The sequence below is a fragment of the Aptenodytes patagonicus genome, chromosome 1 (genome assembly GCF_965638725.1).
Source record: "Aptenodytes patagonicus chromosome 1, bAptPat1.pri.cur, whole genome shotgun sequence".
Lineage (NCBI taxonomy): Eukaryota > Metazoa > Chordata > Aves > Sphenisciformes > Spheniscidae > Aptenodytes > Aptenodytes patagonicus.
Window position 1 is genome coordinate 226,512,431 of NC_134949.1, and position 22,966 is coordinate 226,535,396.

Sequence of the window (22,966 nt, forward strand, 5' to 3'; positions counted from 1 at the left end):
AGTCCGGAAGTGCGTGGAGAGAACCACAACTCCCATAGTGCCCCGCGCGGGAGAGACAGGAAGTGCCGCTCTGCCCGCCGACGCGGTGTCCATAGCAACGGGGGAGCGGGCCGCCATGGGGCAGGACTACTACGCCGTGCTGGAGCTGGGCCGCGGCGCCACGGACGCCGACATCAAGAAGGCGTGAGGGGCCTTGGCCTTGTGGGGGGAGCCCAGGGGCCTGCTGGGGTCGGAGAGCGGCCTGGGGGGCCGGGAGGTGGTGTTGGGAATGGGGGCGGCCCTGTGCATGGCTGCCCTTTGCCTCCCCCCCTCTCCACAGCAGGGGCCTGAGGGGGAGAAAGGGCCTGGGAGAAGCTGTGAGGGAGCAGCCTGGGCTGGGGGTGTTCTGGCACCCCGGGGCTGGCTGTGAGGCTGGGCTCTCCCCTCCTTTCCCCTTCGTAGCTATCGGAAACTGGCCTTGAAGAACCACCCTCTAAAATGCAAGGAGCCCTGGGCGCCGGAGAAGTTCAGGCAGCTGGCGGAGGCCTACGATGTGCTGAGCGACCGTAAGTGGGGAGATGGTTCTCTTCCACGGAGTTTAGGGGCAGGAGGGGCTGCTGCTCTGGCCAGAGGCGTGCTGAGGTCTGAACCCCCCATCACTGGCACACCCAGAGAGGTAGCACCAGCTCTGTGACCCACAGCCAGGCTGACTGCTGGCATGTATTCCCGCTTCCATCCCAATTTGCTGTTCTCAAGGTGGTGAGGGACTCCCCCTCTACAGTCTCCACCCAAGCAAAGCCTGGATTTCAGGCTCTCCCCCGGCATGGGAGAGCGTGGCCATTCCCAATTCCTCCTTGTTCCCTAAGCCATGAAGAAAGGCATCTACGACAAGTTTGGAGAAGAGGGTCTCAAAGGCGGCATCCCCTTGGAGTTCGGTGGCGAGAACCCCTGGACCGTCGGCTACGTGTTTCACAATAACCCTGACAAAGTCTTCAAGGAGTTCTTTGGTGGAGACAACCCCTTTGCGGGTAGGTAGGGGGGCCCTGAGGGGTGGCCCCGTGTCCGTCTGTGGCTGCTGTGATGCCATGGCCACCGCCAGCTCTGAGCTTTAAGCTTTATGGGGATGTTTCCCTGCCCAGCTACTCTCAGGTCCCTCTGGTGCTGCTGGTCCCCAGTGCTCGGAGGTTAGATCCTGACTTCCCCCAGTCTCAGGTGGGTGAGAGGCCTGGGGGTGCGTGTTCAGGCTGTCAGCTCTCCCCAGCTACTGTTGTGACCCTTTTCTTGGAGGATTTCCATCAAAAAGAGGGGTCAGGTTGGCGAGACTGCCGTAAACATGTGAGCAAGATAAAAACACTCCTGGAGAAAAACGCTTTGGCTGGAGGAGGAAGGTGGTCCCGGGCAGAAGCAGACGGGAGGTTTCTGGGTGGCGTATTTGGGGTGCTCAGCTTCCATGATAAGGAGACCCCAGGGGACACCCCCGACCTCTGATCCGAGTGAGGTGACCCCCCTCTGCTCGCTCGTGCAGAGTTCTTTGCCGAGGATGGCTCGGAGTTAATCCTGCCCTTCGGAGGGCTGCGAGGACGAGGAGCGATGAAGCAAGACCCCCCGATCGTGCGGGATCTCTGCCTCTCCCTTGAAGACCTGTTCTACGGCTGCACCAAGAAGATTAAGATCTCCCGCAGGGTAGGGGCAGTGGGGCTGAAGGGGGAGCGCGCTCGGCGGGATGGGGAATTTTGGGCTGGACTCTCCTCTCGGTGTAGGACAATTCGGCAGTGCAGCCTGAGGCTTTAGGGCTGGTCCCGCTCGGCGGGCTCGGCAGACCACAGCACTCTACATCTGTGCTGTGCAGAGGGATCTGAACCAAACCAAGCATAAACACCAGCAGGATCCGAACCGGTACCCTCCTCTCTCCTGGCTTGCCAAAGGGAATTCAGCATGAGAGGTGATTCGAAAGCTGGTGGGAAGGCAGGGCTGATTTCAGAGGGGGTCAGAGAGGAAGCATGGCGTTTCCTGGGCTCCCACAGTTTCATTTTCACACTAGGCTGTGTCTCCTTTCTGCCCTCAGTGACCTGCATCCCTCCTCTCACTGTCCCAATCTCCTGGTTCCAGCCCTGAGTTTCTCCTATTCGATCTGATCCCATTTGTACCTGCAGCTGCCTTGCTGTGGAGTACGAGCCGTCCTCATCCTCTTCTCCACCTCCTCGCACGCAGCTGGATGAGCAGTGCGGTTATAACCCTCTGTTTGGCACCTTCGTGTCACAGATCACCTCTCTGTCTTGTCCCTTGGGGGGATGACAGCCCTGCCGAGAAGGACTTGGGGGTACTGGGGGATGAAGAGCTGGACATGAGCCGGCAATGTGCGCTCGCAGCCCAGAAGGCCAATCGTCTCCTGGGCTCCATCCAAAGCAGCGTGGCCAGCAGGTCGAGGGAGGGGATTCTGCCCCTCTGCTCTGCTCTGGTGAGACCCCCCCTGGAGCACTGCGTCCAGCTCTGGGGTCCTCAGCACAAGAAAGACACGGACCTGTTGGAGCGGGTCCAGAGGAGGGTCATGAAAATGATCAGGGGGCTGGAACAGCTCTGCTATGGAGAAAGGCTGAGAGAGTTGGGGTTGTTCAGCCTGGAGAAGAGAAGGCTCTGGGGAGACCTTATTGCAGCCTGTCAGTACTTAAAGGGGGCTGATAAAAAAAGATGGGGACAGACTTTTTAGCAGGGCCTGTTGTGACAGGACAAGGGGGAATGGCTTTAAACTAAAGGGGGGTGGATTCAGACCAGATCTAAGGAAGAAATGTTTTACGCTGAGGGTGGTGAGACACTGGCACAGGTTGCCCTGAGAGGTGGTGGATGCCCCGTCCCTGGAAACATTCCAGGTCAGGCTGGACGGGGCTCTGAGCAACCTGATCTAGTGGAATATGTCCCTGCCCATGGCAGGGGGGTTGGACTAGATGGCCTTTAGAGGTCCCTTCCACCCCAAACCATCCTACGATTCTATGACAGACCGGGTAGCCATCCAGGGTTGCCTGCCCCGTCTGCGTGGCTGTGTCTGGCACCGCAGGGTCGTGATCCGGCCCGGGGGCTCAGTGCTGCTGCGGACGGAGCCGGCACCTTGTGCTGGCTGCTCTGACAGAGCAGAGCCGAGCTCCCACCTGGTCGCAGACCCACCTCTCTGGACAGGACCCTGCTCTTCTAATCCCCTCGTCTACCCCCCAGGTGATGAATGAAGATGGTCAAACGAGCACCATCAGAGATAAGATCCTAACGATTGACGTGCAGCCGGGGTGGAAGCAGGGTACCAGGATCACCTTTGAGAAGGAAGGGGACCAGGTAATGACCGTGGTGTGAAGTCCTGGGCCGGGTTTTCTCGGGACCGACCGCGCACCCTTTGCAGGTTTCCCGTTTCTGCAGGCTGTGGGTGGTTGGTGGCATGGCTAACGGGGCGATTCAGTGTTACTGTGCTCAGAAACACCCGAAGGAGCCCATCCTGCCTGGATTTGCCTTAAGATAGGTAAAAATTAATAACCGAAAGGGATGGTTTTCTGCCTGTCATCACTTTTGCGAAACCCAGTCTGATTTCCCTTGGCTTAGTGGGAGTCTTTTACCAAAGACTGTTTTTTTTCTTAAAGGAAGAAAATACTTTTCCCCTCTCCCCAGCCAGCTGAAAGCAGCAACAAAGGGACAGGCGTTTGTGTCACCTTTCCCCGTGTAAAATCATTTGTGTTACGCCAAACCCTTTCCAGCTATCTATTTTTTTTCCCCTCAATTTTAGGGCCCAAATGTCATTCCCGCTGACATCACCTTCGTTGTCCAAGAGAAACTCCACCCAAGGTTTAAAAGGGCCAACGACAACCTCGCTTACGTCGCCACCATCCCCCTGGGAAAGGTAAAGAGCCAAGCGAGGGGACGGAGCCAGCCCCTGCTTATGTTTGCCCTCTGGGGCTGCAGATGCAGCTCCGGGTCCCGCTCCGTGCCTTGCAGGCGCTGATCGGTTGCACGGTGGACGTGAGGACGCTGGACGGGAGGCTGCTGAACATCCCCATCAACGACATCGTGGAGTAAGTGCCGTGGGGCAAACGGCCCGTGGGCTCAGGCGGTCGGACGGGGCCTTTCTGCAGAGCTTGGTGGCCAAGGAGGTGAACGGGCGCTTAGGAGGAACCTCAGCGTTGGCCTGTTCCTCCTCGGCAAGAGCTCGGCACTTCCCGAGCACGTCCCCCGCTGCCTGAATTACTGGGGTGCTTCAAAACCTTTTCCAGCAGGTTCGGGGCTGGGGGGGTCCCAGCCTGGAGGAGGAGGAGGAGGAGGATGCCCACCCTGGGGCTGCTTTTCTGGTTTGGGGCCGTGTTGCAGGTAGCAGAGGCTCCTGGAAGACAGGAGCAAGAGGGGGAGCAAGGAACCTGGGGGGACACAAGGCTGGAAGAGGAGGGCAGGCTACCGGCTGAAGCTGGAGGAGCAAACTTGCCCGGAGAAACCCGCTCAGAAGCGTGCGTGGGGCTCTGCGTGTGGACGCATCGGGGCTCGGTGCCGCGGCCCCCGTGTCGGGATCATCCCGCGGCTCCTCTCAGCCCCTTCCTTTGCTTTGCAGCCCCAAGTACTGTAAAGTGGTGCCAGGGGAGGGGATGCCGCTGCCCCGGGACCCCCGGCGCAAGGGTGACCTCCTCATATATTTCAACATCTGCTTTCCCAAGAAGCTCACGCCTGACAAGAAAATGCTCTTGAAAAGCGCCCTCCTGTCCTAGGGGCCGACGACCTTCCCGCTCTCCTCCCACCAATAAAGCTCTGGAGCCAGCACTGTGACCGGGCAGAGGTTGTTCCCGGTGCTGAGCACCCTAAAACACAGCACTCTTGAGGCTGTTTCCCCTGGGGCTCGGATCCACCTTGCTCTCCAGACTCTTCTCCGTAGCTGCTACCCCCCAACAGTGGCACCACAGCGGTCGGGAGGGTTGGACTGCTCCCAGCTCGTGCGTGGGAACAGCGGTGGTTTGGGGGTGACTGGGGGCAGGGTGGTCTCCTGGCGCCTCCCTCCCCTGGGGGAAGATGCTCGGGATGGAAATGGGCCATGGCCCTGGCTGCGCCTCTGCGGCAGAGCCCGGCCCCTCACCGCTTGTGAGGTGGGATTTGAGCAGCGCGTCCTTGATGAGATCGTAGGTGGCCAGCTCGGCGCGCTTCACCACGGCCCTGCGGGCCACGTTGGGGGGACATTCCTGGGGGAAGCAAAGCGGTCAGGGCCGTGGTGCTGGAGCAGCCATCCCGGCGGGGGTCCCGGGGGCCGCACCCACCTTTCCACAGCCTGTGGCCACCCTCCTCCTTGGCAGGGGCCCATGCAGACGGAGGCGAAGCTCATCCCCCTCGCTGCAGCCCGGCCCCCAGCCCCCCGCAGAGGCTGCGGGGTCCCTCCATCCTCACCGTGGTGGCGATGGTGCCGAAGACCCCCCCTTGTACTGCCCCGCTGGCCTCTTACCCGTGAGCTTCGCCTCCCCCCTGAATCTGTGCGGGGAGAAAACGGGGTGAAGAGGCTTTACGCCACCGCAGCCCCCTCCTGGGGCAGTGGGATTTGGGGTAAGGAGGGCAGGGGAGCCTGACTCACCCCCACCTGCACTTTGGTGGTGTCCGGTGGGGGGGGGAGGCGACGAGGTCGGCCACGCAGGAGGCCCCCTCGAACTGTAGGGATTGGGGTGTGGTTGTGGCCAGGCACCCTGCACCCACCTCACTGCACGGGGAGGGCTTAGGGAAGGGGGGGACACCCCACCCCCCCCCCCAGCCTGCACCCCACTTGGGGCTGGTGGAGCAGGGGCAGCCGGGAAGAGGATGGTGGGAGGGGCTGGAGATGGGGGACCCCAAGGCCGATGGGGGGGGGACAGGGGGCTCCCTGGGGCAGCCTGGGATGGCGTGGGGGGGCCCCTGGCAAGGGGATTGGGGTTGCCCGGGAAAGGACACGGGAGTCCCCAGCAGACCCTATGCGGGGGTGGGGGGGATCCCCTAGCAAGGACACGGGGATCACCAGGGACGGTGCGGGGCTGGTCCCCAGCACAGCCCGGGAGGGATGGGGGGTTCCCCCCAGGTATGCGGATCCCCAGCACGCCCCGGGGACTCACCTGCTGCTGCGGGGCCGGTAACGGGGACAGGCCGGGAGGGGCCGCGGGGCCTCGCTGCGCCCCGGCTCTTACAGCGCGGCCGCTCCGCCCGGGGGAAGGAAGGGGGGGGGAAACGACCGGGTTTGGGACCGGGGTTCGAGACCCGGCGGCGGCGGCGGCGGGAGGGAGCGCGGGAGGACCCGGGATCGAGACCCGCCGGCGGCGGGAAGGAGCGCGGGAGGACCCGGGTTCGAGACGCGGCGGCGGCGGCGGCGGCGGGAGGGAGCGCGGGAGGACGCGGGTTCGAAACCCGGCAGCGGCAGGTTGGACAGAGGTGAGGGTCCCCCATGGCGGGGGGGGGGGCGGCGCTGGGCACGTCTATCACCGTGGCATCAAGGCTGCACACCCCATCTCAGCTGGCTGAGCCCTCTTGGGGCTACGGGGGTGCCTCCCAGGGGAGGACGGCAGTAGCTCTGTGCACCCACGGGCGGCACACGCGGCCATGAACCCGCACACCCGGCTGCGATGCTTTTTTTTTTCCCTAATCACAGAAATCGTCTCCGCTAAAGCCAATCCCCGATGGCGCGCGACACCCTGGGAAGCCAAAAGCCTCTTTCGCTTTCGGATAAGGCCTGGTTCGCCTTTTCCAGCAGCACCCCGGGGTCGGGAGAACGACCTTAAACTCCCCCCCCCAAAAAAAAAGCAAGGGAGCCCTGCTGCGATCGGACCCCACAGGGGCGGTTAATTGGACGCGTCAGTAAGGAATAACAGGAATCGCTGCATCCCCCGGCCCTCGACTCGGTCTCGCCTGCCCACACCGCTTCCCTCCTTCCTGCCGCTGCCAGGAGGCGATGCTCTTCCCAGATGGAAAAAACCTATAAACATTATTTTCTTCCTCCCTAAACGTCCCTCCGGAAACCTCCGTTCTCCCGCGTTTCTCCTCAAACAGCAGTGTTTCTCCTTCCAGCTCGCCGGTCCCACTCGGGGGGGGGGGGTCCCCATCGGGCTGGGGGCGTGCGGCGTCGCTGCTCCCCCGCCGCCTCAGCAATTAATATAATTTACTCCTGTGTCTCGCCAACGCTGACGAGAGGGGCCAGGGTGGAGAGGTCAGGATTGGGCCGGCCAGGCCAGCACCGCGGCGCGCTGCAGCTGCTCGTAGGAGATGAACATCACCACGTTCCAGGAGCCGAGCCGCAGGAAGGAGGGGACGAACCTACGCAGGGAAAAGCAGCGCTGGAGGGGACATCGAGGGGACATCCCTGCGGTCCCCAAAGCCCTGCCTGGTGCCCCGGTGGCGGCACACGGGTTAGGACATTTGGGGTGCGTCGGGCGATGCTGCGGTGTGAAGCGGAGCCGGTCCACGCTGGTGTCCGTCCACACTCCATCATTGCACTGAGTTTGCCGGTGCTCAGCAGGGCGTCCCCAAACTCACCCCTTGTAGAAGCCGGCGAGGCCGTCCTGCATGAGCAGGGCGATGAGGCAGCTGAGCACGTTCCGGTACTGCCCGGGGCCGGCGTTCATGTACCGCGTCTTCACCACGTCCACCGGTGACGCCACCATCGTGGCGCAGAAGCCGGCCCCGAAGGCAGCTACGAAGTGGCAGGGGACGTTGTCTGCGGGGCAGAGCCGGGGGGTTGAGGGTTGCGGGGACGGGGACGGTGCCCGGCCACGTCCCCCCTGGCACCGTCCTCACCTGTCATCAGCTGCGCCCGCAGCAGCGCGTCCTTAATGAGGTCATAGGTGACGAGCTCCCCGCAGTTGACGATGGCGTTGCGGGCGATGTTGGGCAGCGTCCCTGCGCAGGAGGGTGGTGGCATCAGGGATGGCGGTCACATCCCCTCCTGGAGCATCCTGGATGGGTGTCCCAGCCCTGCTGTCCCCGTCCCCATCCCTGTCCCCGTCCCTGTCCCCATTGCCATTTCATCCCTGTCCCCCCCCCCCCATCCTATCCCCATCCCTGTCCCAGCCTCCATCCCCATCTGCATCCCCCATCCCTCTCCCCATCCCTGTCCCTTTCCCCATCCCCATTCCCATTTCTGTTCCCATTTCCATTTCTATTCCCATCCCATCCCCATCCACTTTCCCATGTCTGTCCCCAACCCATCCCCGTCCCCATCCTTGTCCTATCCCCATCCCATCCCTGTCCCCATCCCATCCCTGTCCCCATCCCAATCCCCGTCCCCATCCGCCCCCACCTCTCCAGAGCCCGCGGACGCCCTCCTCCCTGGCGATGGTGCGGTAGGCATCCACGGTGCCGCTGTACCGGCGGGCGCCGTCCAGCAGCGCCCCGTTGGCCTGGAACCGTACCTTGACCACGTCGGTGGGCTGGGCACACGTCACCGCCACCGCCCCCGTGGTGCAGCCCGCCAGCACCCGCGCTGCCAGCCCTGTGCCTGGAGAGGACAGGCGCTGGGACCCCCGGCCCTGTGGGGACCCCCAGCCCCACAGGGACCCCTGGCCTGGCGGGGACCTCAGGGTGAGCGGCCTGGAGTTCAGGGGTGCATCTTGCGGGGGGGGGGTGGGGGGTGCACGTCAGGGTGGGTGTTCACCCAGGGGTGGGCTGTTTCCCATCAGGGTGGGCTGTGCCCCTCTTGGGAGAGGGTTGTGCATCGGGACGGGGAGGGGTGCACGCAGGGACGGGGTCCCGACCGCCTGGACACTCACTCTCGGCACCCTTGGGGGTGTAGAGCTGCTTCACCGAGTCGTACAGCCCGATGCGGATGGAGGCGAAGCTCATCTGCCGCTGCAGCCCGGCCGCCAGCCCGCTGTAGAGGCTGCGGGGTCCCTCCGTCCTCACCATGGTGCTCAGCGTCCCCAAAACACCCCGGTACTCCACGGTGCTGGTGCTCCGGGGGATCCGCACCTCGCCCTGGATCTGCGGGACGCTGACCGTGTCACCCTGCCCTCCGCCCCCCGCCAAAATGCCGCCAACTCTGGAGTGGAGCTGGGGGGGGGGGGGGGTGGGGGGCCACCATTGCGGGGCGCTCCTTCTGCCCATGGGGATTTGGGGGGGGGCCAGCGGATCGTACCTGCAGCCGCACTTTGGCGGTGTCCAGGGGGAAGGTGCAGAGGTCGGCGATGCAGGCGGCCGTCCCCGCACTGACGAACTTCACGGCGGCTGTCGGGGGCACCTCGGGGGGCTTCAGACCCACCATCGTGGCGGAGGGGCTGGAAGGAAGCAGGGGGGGGTGGGGGGGTGGGGGTGGGGGGAGGGGGATGCTGTGTTGGACGGGGCTTCAAGCAGGTGTCTGGTTTAGGGACAGAGGTGACGATGTGCCATGGTGGCTCTGGCTGGCTTTGGACAACCCCGAAAGCCAAATCCTGCCCCATTTCCTTGCCTGCATCCCTGGGGAAACTGAGGCACGGGGCTTCCTTGCTCAGCCTGGGGCCGGCATGGGATTCACCAATGTACCCCCCCCCCACCCCCCCCCCACCCCGCCCCCCCCATCCCACCCCAGCCAAAATGGGGGTGCTTGGTGAAAGCATCTCCCCCACGACGACCTGCCCTGGACCGGATCCCCCCGTGGCCTCACCGTAGGGACCTCGGCACCGCGTCCTGGCTCCTGCCTTACACCCCTCTCCGCGCAGCCATTGCCCTGACAGCCGGCTCCTTGCCCCCCCCCCTTATATAGCACCCGGGAGGACATTCCAGCGGCCGCGGGGATCGGGTGACAGCGAAACCCAGTTGCCCAGGTGGCATTTGAGCCGATGAGAGTGGGGCCACCCGGCACCCGTGACAGGGTGGCTGTGTTTCAGCCCTCTGCTCCCCCGCAGGGCTCAGGCATGGGGGGGGGGGGTGGGGGGTGTGTGTGTGGGTCCTGCCCAGACCACCAGCACCCACCGGAGCAAAGCTGTGGGACAGCGGCACCCGACAATGTGGTCCTGCCTGTTTGGTGGCCACTGGGACCTCAGGGACGGGGGGAGGGGGGAGGGAGCATTTTGGTTTTTAACCCAAACGCGCTTGCGAAGGATGAGATGCAGAAAAACGCTTGCCCAAGGCTTTAGAAGTGAGCAGTTTGGAGGCAGAGCAGCACCGAGGACGACCGAGCAGGTCGGACCCCTTTGTCCCCGGCACGGACCACGCAGCCGTAATTCATCCCGGGCAGCTGCCGAGCTTGCCGGCGGGATTTCCTCCGCATGGTGTAACGTGTCCCCCGAGCTCACGTGGAGCATCCCGAGGGCAGGGGGCCACGCGAGCGGCTCGGAGGTGAACCCCTCCCACATTCGTGCTCCGCACGACGAAAACCACGATGCCTTCGAGCGTGGCCGTGCACCGGGCCCGCAGCCGAGGTGAAGGGAGGGACAGGGCTCAGGACAAGGCTGGAGGCCAGGGGTGGGGTGACGGCTCAAGAAATGCCCCTTTTCCTCCATCTTCTTAAAACTCAGAGTGCTAAACCCTTTGTGCTACACGCACAAAGCCCAAAGGGACGTGCTCGCCAAAGATCGCACACCCCTGGTGATGCAAGAGGGCTTTCGCGCTGGTTTGACACCCTGAAGCCACCTTTGCTCCGTCGATCGGGCTCAAGGCAGAAGCTCGTCTGGCACCGACACCCCTCTCCAGCTGGCCGCCGTCTTTGTTTTCCCGGCCGGCTGGACGCTGCTCCGCCGCTGACCTAAATGCAAGAGGAAGAAGCTGTTTGTCTCATGCCCGAGATCTAACTCGGGAGCCAACGTTGTCACCTCCTCTGTGACCGTGTTCCCAACCCAGCCAGGATCCCGCCTGGGGTTTTTGGGGATGCCACCAGGATCAGCAGCGGGAGAAGGAAGCCCGCGCGTCGCTCCTGTTCTGGCAGGGAATGCTGGGGACGCGCGGTACGGGGACACTTGGCACGTTCACCTCCCAACCCTCACCCGGCGAGGGCAGGGAAAGGGGACACGTTTGCAGGGCGGAGGATCGGGGCTGCGAAGGCCGGGGGGTGAGAGGCACGGGGCAGCGCTGAGGGCTAGCCTGCCCCCGCTTCGGGCAGCTTGCAGGAGGCCGAGAGCTCTGCAGGCAGCGCCTGGGCAGCCCGCAGGCAGGGCAGACCAGGTTTTACCGCTGGGGTCCAGCTCCCCAGCACGGGCAAGTTGTGTTAGCAGCGAATGACGCAGTTTGGATTTCCCCCCCCCCCCCCCCCCCCCCCCGTGAAAAAAGGGATGCCGACGCTTTGGTTCCTTAAATCCCGAATTCAAAGCGGGGTTCGAAAAGCAGCCCTAATTTGGAGCATTCGCTCGCCCCCCCCCAGATCCGACTCGTTCCACGCGGGCGGCGCTACACGGCGATATTCAATTATTTTGCAAAGCAGCGAGCTTTACGTGCGGCCCCAGCCACACCGCCTTCCAGCAAGCATTTCTACAACCTCCTCTCCTGCCCGTTACCGGGGGCTCCTGGGGGAAGGAGTCCCATCCCCCGACAGGCTCGTGACCTGGCAGCCGGGCGCTTCGCACCAGATGACAAGAAACCGGGGGAATTTTATTGAAACACAAACGCTGGCGAGCAGTACAAAAAGAACTTGGCTCGGTTCGCATCGCAGTCCGTTATCCAAAAGGTACCCGACGTAAAAATGTACAAAAATAATTTAGAATATAAAAGCTCCACATTTCTAGTAAAACCCTTTTTTACGCACATCGGTATTTTACAGTATCCTTGGCCTGTATTTACACAAGCCCCTTCGGCACATCATACATTCCTCTAGAATCAGAAAATTACGCTTTCCACCAACTATTTTTGAAAGGCCACTGGAGAGGGAGCTCATCTTCCCTCCCCATCCACAGCACACGCCGGCAGGGAGGCGACAGTTCTCCGCTTGCCGACGGGATGGCAGATTTCTAATGTTCTCCATCCTTTGGTTGAAGAAAAAGGGAGCTGTCTCAAAGTGGGATGCTTTGTGTTTACTCCAAAAAAAAAAAAAAAGAAAAGAAAAAGGTTAATTAGAGAAATTTCACACGAATGAAGCCCAAAGATGGAGTTACCCGGAGACCAGGTATCAGCTCATCAGTTACCCGAAGCGGTGAGTCTCATCGGGGACCTGCCCTTGCAAGACACACGGTCTCTCAGCTCCCCTCGGTTGACCACCAGGCTTTAAGTCCCTCTAACGGGATACCGATTAGGCAAATTAAAACCTACAGCTTCCATCTCCTCTTCCCTGGAGGACCCAGCGTTTGCCGATGCGTCAGGCCGTGGCTCGGGAAGCAGCCGCCGCAGGCGGCCTCTCGCCGACGCTATTCCTTCTTGGAGAGCTGAGCAGAGAAAATCCTGGCGATTCTTTTGGTTTCCTCTTCTGAGAGATCAGCCGTGGGCCTGGGACGAGTCGGCCTGCAGTACGGGATGCCCCCCGGCACTGCTCCGCTTCTGCTCTGCGGGGAGAAGGGACAGGAGGTTACAGCTCTGCCCCGCGCCCGTTTTCTGATGGCAGCAAACCGCAGGGTCGTGCAGCGTGCGAGAAGCTGGATACACAGGAAAAAAACCCAAAACCCCTCGTGGTGTGTTTTCTGTTGCTCACCGCTTCTCCTCGGAGGGGTTCTTCTCTTGTTCCGCACACTGAGAGGCAACTGTTTGGAAAAAAAACCTGTTTGTTCAAACTGTTGGGGGAAAAAAAAAAAACCCCAAACCCACGATGGTGAAGTATTTCCCTGCTCGACACAGTATTAGATGCTGCAATGCTGCTCTTTCTCAACGCTGCAGAAAGCAAAAGCTGAAGGCCAAAATTAGAAAGGTCTGAGCCACGCAGTTTTGCTCTGGCAAGAAAACTCTGCATTTGTGAATGTCAACCCTCAGCCAAAGTCGTCTTCTATGAAGCCAAAAGAATTACACCAGCGCATTCACCGGGCTCCGACTCTCTGAATTTTGGTTTTCAATTATTATTTTATTTTTAATTTGCAGAACCCTAAAACCCAAACCGCCTTGCAATGGGGAGGGCAAGGCTCCTACACAACAAATCCAAGCCTGCTGACAAATTAGACTGGCCAGTCGCAGTGACCTGCGGGGACCCCTAAGCAGCAGCCCACGAGACGAAAACCACTGTTTTAAGCATTTTAACATCCTCCTCGGTTTGCGTGCACCCTCCCAGCAGCCAGGCTTTCTCCCAGATGTTACAGTAGCACTACAGACGGATAATTTCCGTGCACAAAGAAACTCGCATTTCTCCCTAACCAGTTTAGAGCCAGGTCGTGCCCGTGAAGCACCGAGAGAGGAGAGATCCAGCCTCAGCTGCCTGTAAGGGGTGAAGCAAGCGGTGCTGTTTTAGGACGCGCCGCTCCTTAGCTGCGGGGCCAGGAAGGTCTCCTGGCGAGCGGGGTTTGATTCGGAAAGCCGATACGCCGGTCCAGCCTTTCACCTACATCGCTGGGGCTGCTCCTCCGTCCCAGCCAGGATCAGCCTCGTCGGGCACAGTCGCAGTGGAAAGGTCTCCTAAGGCGATCAGCTCCCTCCCAAGAGAAACGGCGCCAGGATCCTCCTGTTCCCGCGCGCTCCCTGCTTTGACGTGCACCGTTTGGGGAAGGGAAATGGCTTTTTTTCTCATCGCTCTCTACAACTCCCTGAAAGGAGGCTGTAGCGAGGTGGGGTCGGTCTCTTCTCCCAAGTGACAAGCGACAGGACGAGAGGAAACGGCCTCAAGTTGTGCCAGGGGAGGTTTAGATTGGACGTGAGGAAAAATTTCTTCACCAAAAGGGTTGTCAAGCATTGGAACAGGCTGCCCAGGGAAGTGGTGGAGTCACCATCCCTGGAGGTATTTAAAAGACGAGTAGATGAGGCGCTGAGGGACATGGTTTAGTGGGTGGTGGTGTTGGGTCGACGGTTGGACTCGATGATCTTAGAGGTCTTTTCCAACCTCAATGATTCTATGATTCTATGATTTTAGGAATAAATGGGTTTGGAGATTTCTTGTGTTTGGTTACCTGCGCTTTAGAGGCTCAGATGACGAGCACATTGAGTATTAGCCCTGTGACAGCATCGCTGGTGAAGACCCTGACGGGAAAACAGTCTGTGGAAAAAAAAAACACCCCCTGATCTACACGTTCTGCGGGTACCTGTGTTTGCTAGAGCCAGGGCAAAGCACAAGAGGCTAACTGCAAGCTAATTTAACATCAGCTACAATTTCTCCATACAGACAAGACCAAGAGAGGCTGTGACCGCAGGCCAAGATTTCCTCAAGGATGATTTTCAGATACGCTGACCCAGCCTGCTCCTGCACAGCCAGATTCTGGAGACAGAGGGATCAACGCTCGCAAAGACGATGGTTTTGGTCGCCGGCCGGCCGGTCAATAAAAAGGATGACAAGGGTGGGAACAGCTCACGTGGTTTCACATCCAACAGCGCAGAAAAGGCTTACGACAAGCTAACTATAAATTCCTATACCCTGAATACCCAGTTTCATACGGCTAATTGTGTAAATTATGTGAAAAGACTTCTGTAAAAGACTTCAATCTGTATCCAGGAAAATAGCTTTGGCTTACAATACTTTAAGACACTGCCCATTTTTATCGTACTGAAACCCCATACGTTTATATTTATGAGAATCCTTGCTTTGTTTTTCTTTCTCCTTAATGCTGCTCTAGGATGATTTTTCCTAAACCAGAATGTAAGAAGCCGAGAGAGATTAAATGCAGACCTGGCAACATTAGAAGCTTAAAAACCAGCAGAGAGAGATGCTGGCTGAACCATCTCCCTTTGACAGCGTATTCTGCTCAAGGTTGTCCAGAGAGGACCGAGTCAGTAGCTTGTTCTTCCCACGCTGTTTTCTGTGCCAACTGTCTATGAAACATTAGTATTGGCTGGAGACGGCTGCGGTGCTGGTCCTTGATCTCTGTACAGCATTTGCAAGCAGTTCGTAGAGAAAAATGTTCAAAGTGAAAGCTCAGAGGACTGGCGAAAGGCTTCTGGTTTTAGTGCATCAAGCAGCGTTCGCTTCTGAACACCAGTTTTATGTATTTGCAAAGAATTGGTATTGACTGCCTTATCCCTCGGCCCAGGAAGGTCTGTAACTGTAACAAAAACAAAAGACGGAGGAAATTCTGGCTCTTACATCCATACACTCGCCAAATTGCAGCTAGACAACCCTGTGCTGCTTCTCGGCGCTGGCACCGTACTTCAGAAACTCTCCTTTCTTTCCAGCAAGCTGTGGTGACGCTGTTTGCTCTCTAAGAAGCGCCCTGTTCTACCCTGGAGGAGGCTACACCACCAACATACCTAAAAAAGATTGTCTCCACAACTACGTGCACGTGAAAAGCTTGCAGGAACTAACTGCAATATTAAACCAGAAGCAGGTTTACACTGCAGCGATGGCTCTCTATCAAATTCCCCAAATCATCCAATTAACCCTATTTCAAGGGGTCACGAAACTGCACGTCCTACCTCTCACAACTCCCCTCTCACGGGTCCTCGTGCTATACACGTCTTCGGGCACAGCTAGGAACTGAGACACGGCAACTCGCGCTTTGAATGTAAGGAAAAAATGCAGATGGCTTTCACTGACCCAACAGGACGTTTCTAATGAATTTCAGTGGGAGCAGCTGCAAGTCCTGCAACTCGGAAGAGAAGGTAACATACCGTGAGGGATAAGATAAAGGAAAAGAGAACAAAATTGCCTTGAGGATCCCAGATCCACCAGAGACGGCGGCACAGCTGAGTATTTCTGCAGAAATGAAAGGACTTTTTTTTTTTTGAATTGCACAAACCCAGTGACCCAAAATAGCTGTAAAATAATCTTGCCCTGGTTGTGAGAAATTTTAAATTTGATTCTAAAGGAGAAATTAAATGAGATTTTCTCCTTTGTTCTTAGAGTTCACAATCCAGAGGTGCCACAGTACTTCTCCTGCCTCAGGTGAAGCCGGGGGCACGTCACAAACTGAGTTGTTCCTGACCTGGTCTGGTCGGCCAGAGAGGCTGCTGCAGAAAATGTCGCCCCTCGCTCACATTTTGCCATCACTGCAATAACCTACCCCGAAAGAGCACTGTACTCTAAAAGCGAAAATACGACAGAAGAGCAGGTGTCTGCTGCTATTAGATGACACCGAGGCGATGTCATCTGACTGTCAGTAAACGAGGTGTGCTTGGAAAACATACCACTCGCCTGCTGTTTCAGATAGAAGTGGCTAAAATACTCCTCCTCCCATTTTCACACCGCTGTGTCCATTTGCAGAGGTGTTAAGATGCACGTATCTATCCCAAGGACCTTCCTAAAAATGAACTTCCAGCTGTAGGAAAGGTTTAGCAGCTCTTCTTGCTGCTATTCTACATGCACAGGTGTGAATCAAAATGAGAGACGTTTAAAAGCACAGTTTACACGCCCAGCTCGCACAGATGATCAGAAGCCTTTATGAAATTACATTTGCTGGTTTAGCTTCACCGCCAGTTTTGGGATACGGCTACAGGAAAGAGCTACACTTCTACACTTACCTCTGTATAAAGCTATTTTTCTTTGAAATATGCAAATTCCTCACACGTATAACATTCAGCAAGACATTCTAGCCTCAACGCTGCGTTTTTAAGAAGCTCCTTCGCTACATCAAACAGGCAGTTTCAAACAGTCAGGAGTTTTAACCTTCTGCATAGTTTTGAGAGCACACATCTGAAATGTCGTGTTTACACCATTCCTTGCCTCCGAAACAGGCTTTGCCGGTTCAGGCTACGACCTGAGGACAAGCAGCGCTTGTCCTGGGTTTCTCCCTCTCCATCTCTAGGCCAACGCAGTCACAAACTCCGAGTATCTGATGCTCAGCCATGAGGCGCACGCGTCTAATCAGAAAGATGCAAGAGGAAAGAGGACTTACGCACAGAAGATCACGCTTCACTTTTCTTTTTATAGAAATGGCAGCGATACAGCAGGACACTTAAACCAGCCGAGGATTATCTAATCGCTGTGTGCCAGGGATTGGAGTAAAGCAAACAGATTCATTAGCATTTTATAGGTCTTGGGGGGATGGCTTACTTCAAGGTCAAAGAATTCTGGTAACCGAGGCGGAGGACGTTTCAGCCCTGCGGTGCAGCAATTTTGATGGCTAGTTTTGTTTGTGCAGTGATGAAGGGGTGAAAACAGATCTGTGTTAAGTCTACAGCCTACCCCTGGCACGACCTTGCACCTACTTCTGCTTTCTGGACAGGAAAAGGTCTGTATCAAATCACGGACCACAGCCAGCAACTCCCAAACGGACATGAAGAATACAGCCACCTCTCCTTCTTTTTCTGATCGTGAAAGCGAAAGAGGACGCCAGCGTTTCTGTTCAGCAGGTCAGGAGGACAAATTTAGTAAGCAAAAGCCTTAGCTCTGTTCTTTGGGTAAGCTGAGTAAGGAAAAAGAAGAGCGTTAGTGGCTGCAACTGAAATGGGAGCAGATCAAGAGGAAACGTTGCAACCAAGAAAGGATGTTTGGACCATTGCTAACCATCTGCATTTTTAGAACAGATAAAAAGCCTGTTGTTCCGAATCTGCCTAAGTCTGTGTTATAAAAGTGTTATTCTAATTTACACTGAAGGTAAATCTATGTATATACAAATATTAATTATTCCGAGTAAAGCTGGTTCCCATGGAAGTTTCATCCTTTTGCAATATTCATGGAGGTGAGGGGAAAAAAAAATCAAGGTATTTTAATGAAAAGCTTATTAACTCTCCAATTTTTTAAATACTTCCTCCTGCCCCCCAAAAACCCACCTTCATTACCAGTAGACTGGGCCAACTCCGAAAGGCAGCAAGCCTTAATATGGGTTTCCCAGCCAGCATCTCATCGGAATCACATTTGAATATTTTTACTCTGGCATACGATTGCCCCAAACCCAAACCAGAATCAATGTTGCAGTCCCCTCTGTGTGACACAACACACCCGGCGGGATTCAATTTTCGCCCTGAAAAATCAGCAATAGCACATAAAATAATATGGAACATATGAACGCAGTAAAGGCAAGAGGGAGGAGAAGGGAGGCCAGGGGCAACAGTCAGAAATAAGATTTGGATAGTAATCTGGGCCACCGACACAATGGCTCTGACTCGCTTAAAAAATAGTTGTAGCTTTACAGTAAATACGATACAGTGTTGGATGCTGTTAAGTTTAGCCACGAACTTGGATAATTTTCCCTACGTTGTATCAGGAACTGCCTGGAAAAGGACCGAGAGGAGAAAAGCGCAAAGCTGCTCACTGAATTTGAAAAGTGGCAGAAGTTGAACCAGGACTGCTGGATCAGACAGGACAGCAGGTGACCAGTGTGGAAGAGGAGAGCTGGGAAGGACCTCAGGAACTGGAAGCCCGAGTCTGACGTAATGGAGAAAAAAAGGTTGAAGAATTTTAGACTTTGTGAGGCTCTGCAAAACTCAGGTCCCTGGCAGGTGACAACAGCATCCAGGCTGAGGCCTGAGCTGCTGCAGCACCTTCTCAGATCCCCACGTCCTCGCAGCATGAGCTGAGACGACCCTTTTGTCTCAAAACGCTGCCAGCTCCTTTGACGTGACTGCCCGCTTCACCTTCTCGCCGTTTCTTCATCATTTTGAGTAGGAAGACAGGGAAAGCAGGGGGCCAGACAAGACAGGGAGAGGTGGCAGGAACGCTAGGGAGGCCAGGAGAGAAGTTTGCCAGCTGCCACGTGAGCGAGAGGGGACTGCTGATCTTCAGACAAGAACAGCTCAGATTTCAGCCTTGCTGTCATGCTCGGTGTTTGCTGAACTGCGCAGAAACAAAACAAACAAACCCAGATTTAGAAACTGATGTTCTTCAGGCTAATTAAGAACAAAACTATGAGAAAACAGTTTTCCTGAACTACATTTTACCATCGGCATAAACGAAAAACTTCGTGTTCTTCATACAGGCTGCTTGATGCTGGGTGCACAACACAAGGCACAACTGAGTCCTGTCTCAACAGAAGCCTGCAAGTGCTACTGCGAAGGATTAGCTGCAGCTAATCCTGTAATTAAGCTGGTTTAAGGTCAGCTATACCCTAATAGTGCCTTCCTAATATGCTCCCTAATTATTAATCACTTTCAGGAGTGTGTTTCCAGCCACTAAGCTTAGCACTGCAGAGAGAGGGAATTCAAGTAAAGCTGATATCAATATTAAACCGTAGGTTTGAGTGATGATTTGCAGATGCACGGAAAGACACGGTGCTTCCACGGGAAGAACTGGAGCTAACTCTGCAGAGAAAGCAAACCTTAGAAGAGGGGGCATGACATCGAGACAGAGTGGAAGGGGGTATCGGCGATGGACAGAAGGGAACAAGGAGAATTTGAAGGGGATTCCAAAGGAGAAACACATCTGAGATTCTGCTTTTGATATCATCCAAAGTATTTAGACACAGCACGAACAGTATGCCTAACAAGCACTAAGGCACGCTGCAGTCTAGATGTTATAATCAAGATGCATCTTAGGATCTTTGAAGCATACTATGCCCAAGACGACTCTGACAGAGGTCCCTGCTTTCATCAGGAACAAGTTTCAAGGGTTTTAGGGCAAGATAATATTATGTAAACCAGAAAAAATATCATTTTTACAACACAAAACAGCAAAAAGTCAGGTATTTTACCTGAGCTGTAAACATGTTTATCAATTTAAAGTAGTTTCCATTACTTCAGAGCTATTAGATCCTGCCTGTTTCTGTTCTGTTTAATCAAGCAAGCTGTTTCCGATTACATAAACATTCCTTAGAGCATTTGTTTCATAGGTCAGAACGAGGGGAACCAACGCATTATCCTTTCTGGGAGAGGTAAACAAACAGCCCAGCTGCTGCAGTACCCAGATCCACATCAACACCCAGAGCAAAGCTGTGGCTGGAAAAGAGTAATATTTAGACCTCAAAACAACCGAGCCACAAACTTTTTGGAAATAAAATTATCTCCAACCTTTTGCAGTAAATGATGTTTGTGCACGTAAAATCACTGATGAAACAGCAAAAGCAATCAACAGCTTTCCTGTACGAGTAACGACCACTCCAACTATTCTACTACTCCCTCCACTGAAGAACAGTTACTTGGTATCTCTCAAGGAGAGGCTCTCTCCTGCAAGCTCTGAAAGATATCTACCTGTCTATCTAAAAGATATAAACTGGAGTCATAATTACAAGTTACAGCTTGCATCCTCGAAATTACGCACCTTACCTCACATCAAAGCACAAGGAAGTGTGGAGCGAGTACCTGCCGCTTCCACTGACCCCAGTGGAGAACAGCAACATTCACTGAGTATATACGCAAACTGGTTAACATAAACGCCAAGTATCACAGACGATGCAGCTGTGAGTGCTGAAAATTATTCTCACAGAGAAAGGAGGTATCAGAAAGATTCTCCTTGACTTGACTTGGAAGCCACCACCTCTAACCTGAGCGCTGACAGGCAAAGACAGGGAGAAGCACTTCCATTCCTGCTTTAGCAAACGGACTCCGCTAAGCTAGGACAACAAAGCAAAGGATGTCTCATACTTACTTTCAGGGCTGTGGAAGGATGAGAAGAAATGCTGAGCAGCCTCATGGAGGCTTCCATCTGCTGGGGTGGAAGGAAGAAGTTGGGAACAACAACAGGATCAGATCTGAGCAGAGCTGTTAAGGAACAACCTTTGGCAGCGTGTAGTTGCACAGACCTCCACAGGAGCTGCAGATGTGGAACAAGCCTCACTGTAACAGCTGTTAATGGGTCCCAGATGGTGTCTCATTCATTTTAATCACTACTCTATCGTTCTGAACACTTGGTTCTCTCACCTGGCCTCACAAAGCATGGGGCACAAACTTGCTTTACAGTAATACCTCACACGTTCGTAGAGTACTTCATCCTGCAAAAATTCCAACACAACTTAGTGAAACTGAATGTGAGATTTGGGATCCATGCAAGAAACATGGGAAAGTATTTTAAAAGCAGATTAAACTACGTTTCTTTTAATACAGAAGAAACACAAGAGTTACATTATATGGAGAAAAACAAAATGGGGAAAAAAATGCAAGACGACACATTGAAACTACCCAAAATGAAGTAACTCTCATGGATCACAGAATATATTGGTTACAAACGGCAAGGAAGTCATCACTACATTGTGTGAAACACAACATAACAGGGTCTTCCAACACCTTCCCAGGTCACCGATTCTAGACTCATTTCCCAGGGAAGAGCTCCACAGAGCAAATTTCTCTTTCCCGAAGCCAGTGAGATTCTAGCCAAGAAGACACGCTCCTTGAATGCAATGTGTGTTTAAGAAAAGAGAAAAGGAGGATACAAAACAATTTTCGGTTTGACAGACTTTTCTGACTCTTCTAGTGGGTCTTCACTGCCGTCATCACAAAAGCTTTCACTATTTCCTTCCAAGCCTGCTTGGGCTGATACATTCTTAACACTTATCTCATCAGAACCACTTTCTTCCTTGTCTTGACGATCTTCATTTACAACCTCACTGTTTTCCTCCTTCTCTCCTTCTGTGGTTTTTGGATTGGTCAAACCAACGTCTCCTGGAAATTCCAGTAGTCCTTTGGAGCCTGCATGAAACTCTACATTCTGCTCTATTGGTTTAGTGTTAAACGCTCTATCCCAGTCACAATTTCCATTTTCTACAGGGCCATTGGCTGTTTGATGCACTTCTGACAAATGAGCAGGCTGAAACAGCTCCTTCTCCGTTGTTTCTGTGCCACTATTCAAGCTTTGAAAGCCTTCTGTTACAGCCCAAGGACTGCCCTCATCTGCGTGGAGGCTAACGCATGGGCTAAGGGCGGTGAGCACGCTTTGGTTGTCACCTTGTAGTATGCTGGAGAAGGTGCTGCTCCGCCTGCTGTTTCCTCTTTGCAAACAGTCTATATCCATCGAGTGCTGACCTTCAGGCCCCAAGTCTATGGGCTGCTGGTCAGCACCCTGCTCCACTTCAGATAGCACACTGGACCAGGGACTAGTTTTGTCCGTTACGGTTGTTATTTCGTTAAGAGTTCGTGGTTCTATAACGTCTTCTTCATATTCTTCTTCACTCTGTGGCTGGATGGCAAAAGCACCTTCACCTTCCTGGATGTAGTCTGTTGGCAAAGGACGCTCACCTTCAGGGACAGCTTGCTCTAGAAATTCATGCAACATGTGTCTCTCAAACACAGATCTCCCAAAAGAGCACGGCTGCTGTGGATCACTGCAAACGCTGGGCGAGTCCAACTCAAGTTGGCCTTGACATACTTCAATTCTGGCTTCTTCATCCTTCTGGTTGGGTGCATGTGTAGCACCCAGCTTTCTGCTGTTGTCTTGGTGCACATTAGAAGATTCTTTACTATTTTTAGTTATAGTCTGTAAGTCTGATCAATAGAAAACAGCAGTAAACGCACAGAGCAACAATTGACCTTTTATCTGATTAATTTGGGCTTTTTGCAGAAAATCATATATGCAAGAATGATTAGGAGTTAAACATGCACAGCTTTGTCAAACACTCTGCTGGTGTGATCACATTCTGCTCTCTCTACCATTGACAAGGCCAGGAGGACAGAAATGCTACAGAAAAAAGGAAATGTTCAGGATGAAATCACTGGGAAATAACTAGAAGTACCTACATCAATGTAAAGAAAAAAAATTGGCCAGTGAAAATACTCTGATATACAGAGTACACCTAAAGCAAATGGAAAAAATACCTCTTGCTTGGAGTGGCTAAAAACAGTTTGGACAGTTCAGGCCACATGGGAAGGAGAGAAGAATAATCTAGAGAGGAGTGATGGATAATCTAACCACCTTTTCCTCTCATAGCTTCCCCAGTTTTATGTAGGGGCCCAGTAGACACAGTTGGTACTGCTGTTCTCCAGTTTTCAGTTCGATTTAGCGAGTCGAATCAAATGACAGACAATTGTTAATTAAATATTTGTAAAACAGAAATCCACTCGGGACTATTGCTCAGTTGTGGTGGTAAAATTGTAAAGTCTGAAAACAAAGAGCTGCCTGTGCTCCTACCACAGGCTCTGAAAAAAGGTGATTGGATTAGAAGCCTAAACATTAATAAAATCCGTGCAATCCTGAAATTCT

The 22,966-nt window shown here is 54.8% G+C and overlaps 3 protein-coding genes across 8 annotated transcripts in view; 1 reads left to right on the plus strand and 2 right to left on the minus strand.

Moving 5' to 3' along the window:
- The first annotated feature begins 115 nt into the window (after positions 1-115).
- Positions 116-4,869, plus strand: DNAJB13 (DnaJ heat shock protein family (Hsp40) member B13). The gene is made up of 8 exons (XM_076328527.1): positions 116-183; positions 442-545; positions 846-1,007; positions 1,505-1,662; positions 3,187-3,300; positions 3,743-3,856; positions 3,952-4,028; positions 4,556-4,869. Exons 1-8 carry the CDS (start codon positions 116-118, stop codon positions 4,707-4,709), a joined length of 951 nt encoding a protein of 316 aa, XP_076184642.1. The 3' UTR covers positions 4,710-4,869.
- A 1,892-nt stretch (positions 4,870-6,761) lies between these two features.
- Positions 6,762-9,642, minus strand: LOC143155565 (putative mitochondrial transporter UCP3). Of its 2 annotated transcripts, XM_076328528.1 has the most exons (7): positions 9,578-9,642; positions 9,074-9,212; positions 8,709-8,919; positions 8,240-8,437; positions 7,738-7,839; positions 7,477-7,657; positions 6,762-7,257 (listed from the first exon to the last, which is right to left on the minus strand). In XM_076328528.1, the coding sequence occupies exons 2-7, from the start codon at positions 9,197-9,199 to the stop codon at positions 7,152-7,154; spliced, it is 924 nt and encodes a 307-aa protein (XP_076184643.1). In that variant the 5' UTR covers positions 9,200-9,212; positions 9,578-9,642; the 3' UTR covers positions 6,762-7,151. The 2 variants fall into 2 exon arrangements, with proteins under 2 accessions (XP_076184643.1, XP_076184644.1); XM_076328529.1 differs by lacking the exon at positions 8,240-8,437.
- A 1,833-nt stretch (positions 9,643-11,475) lies between these two features.
- C2CD3 (C2 domain containing 3 centriole elongation regulator) overlaps positions 11,476-22,966 on the minus strand; it is a 54,937-nt gene continuing 43,446 nt past the window's right edge. For 2 of the 5 annotated variants that reach the window (XM_076328531.1, XM_076328530.1), the window contains exons 31-33: positions 21,204-22,251; positions 20,423-20,525; positions 11,476-12,380 (exon numbers count right to left, since the gene is read on the minus strand). In XM_076328531.1, the coding sequence (XP_076184646.1) occupies positions 12,246-12,380; positions 20,423-20,525; positions 21,204-22,251 (1,286 nt within the window). In that variant the 3' untranslated portion in view covers positions 11,476-12,245. Of the gene's footprint in view, positions 12,381-17,258; positions 17,307-17,920; positions 18,677-20,422; positions 20,526-21,203; positions 22,252-22,966 lie in introns of those variants that run through there. The other 3 variants (XR_012994434.1, XM_076328532.1, XM_076328533.1) reach the window with 3 other exon arrangements.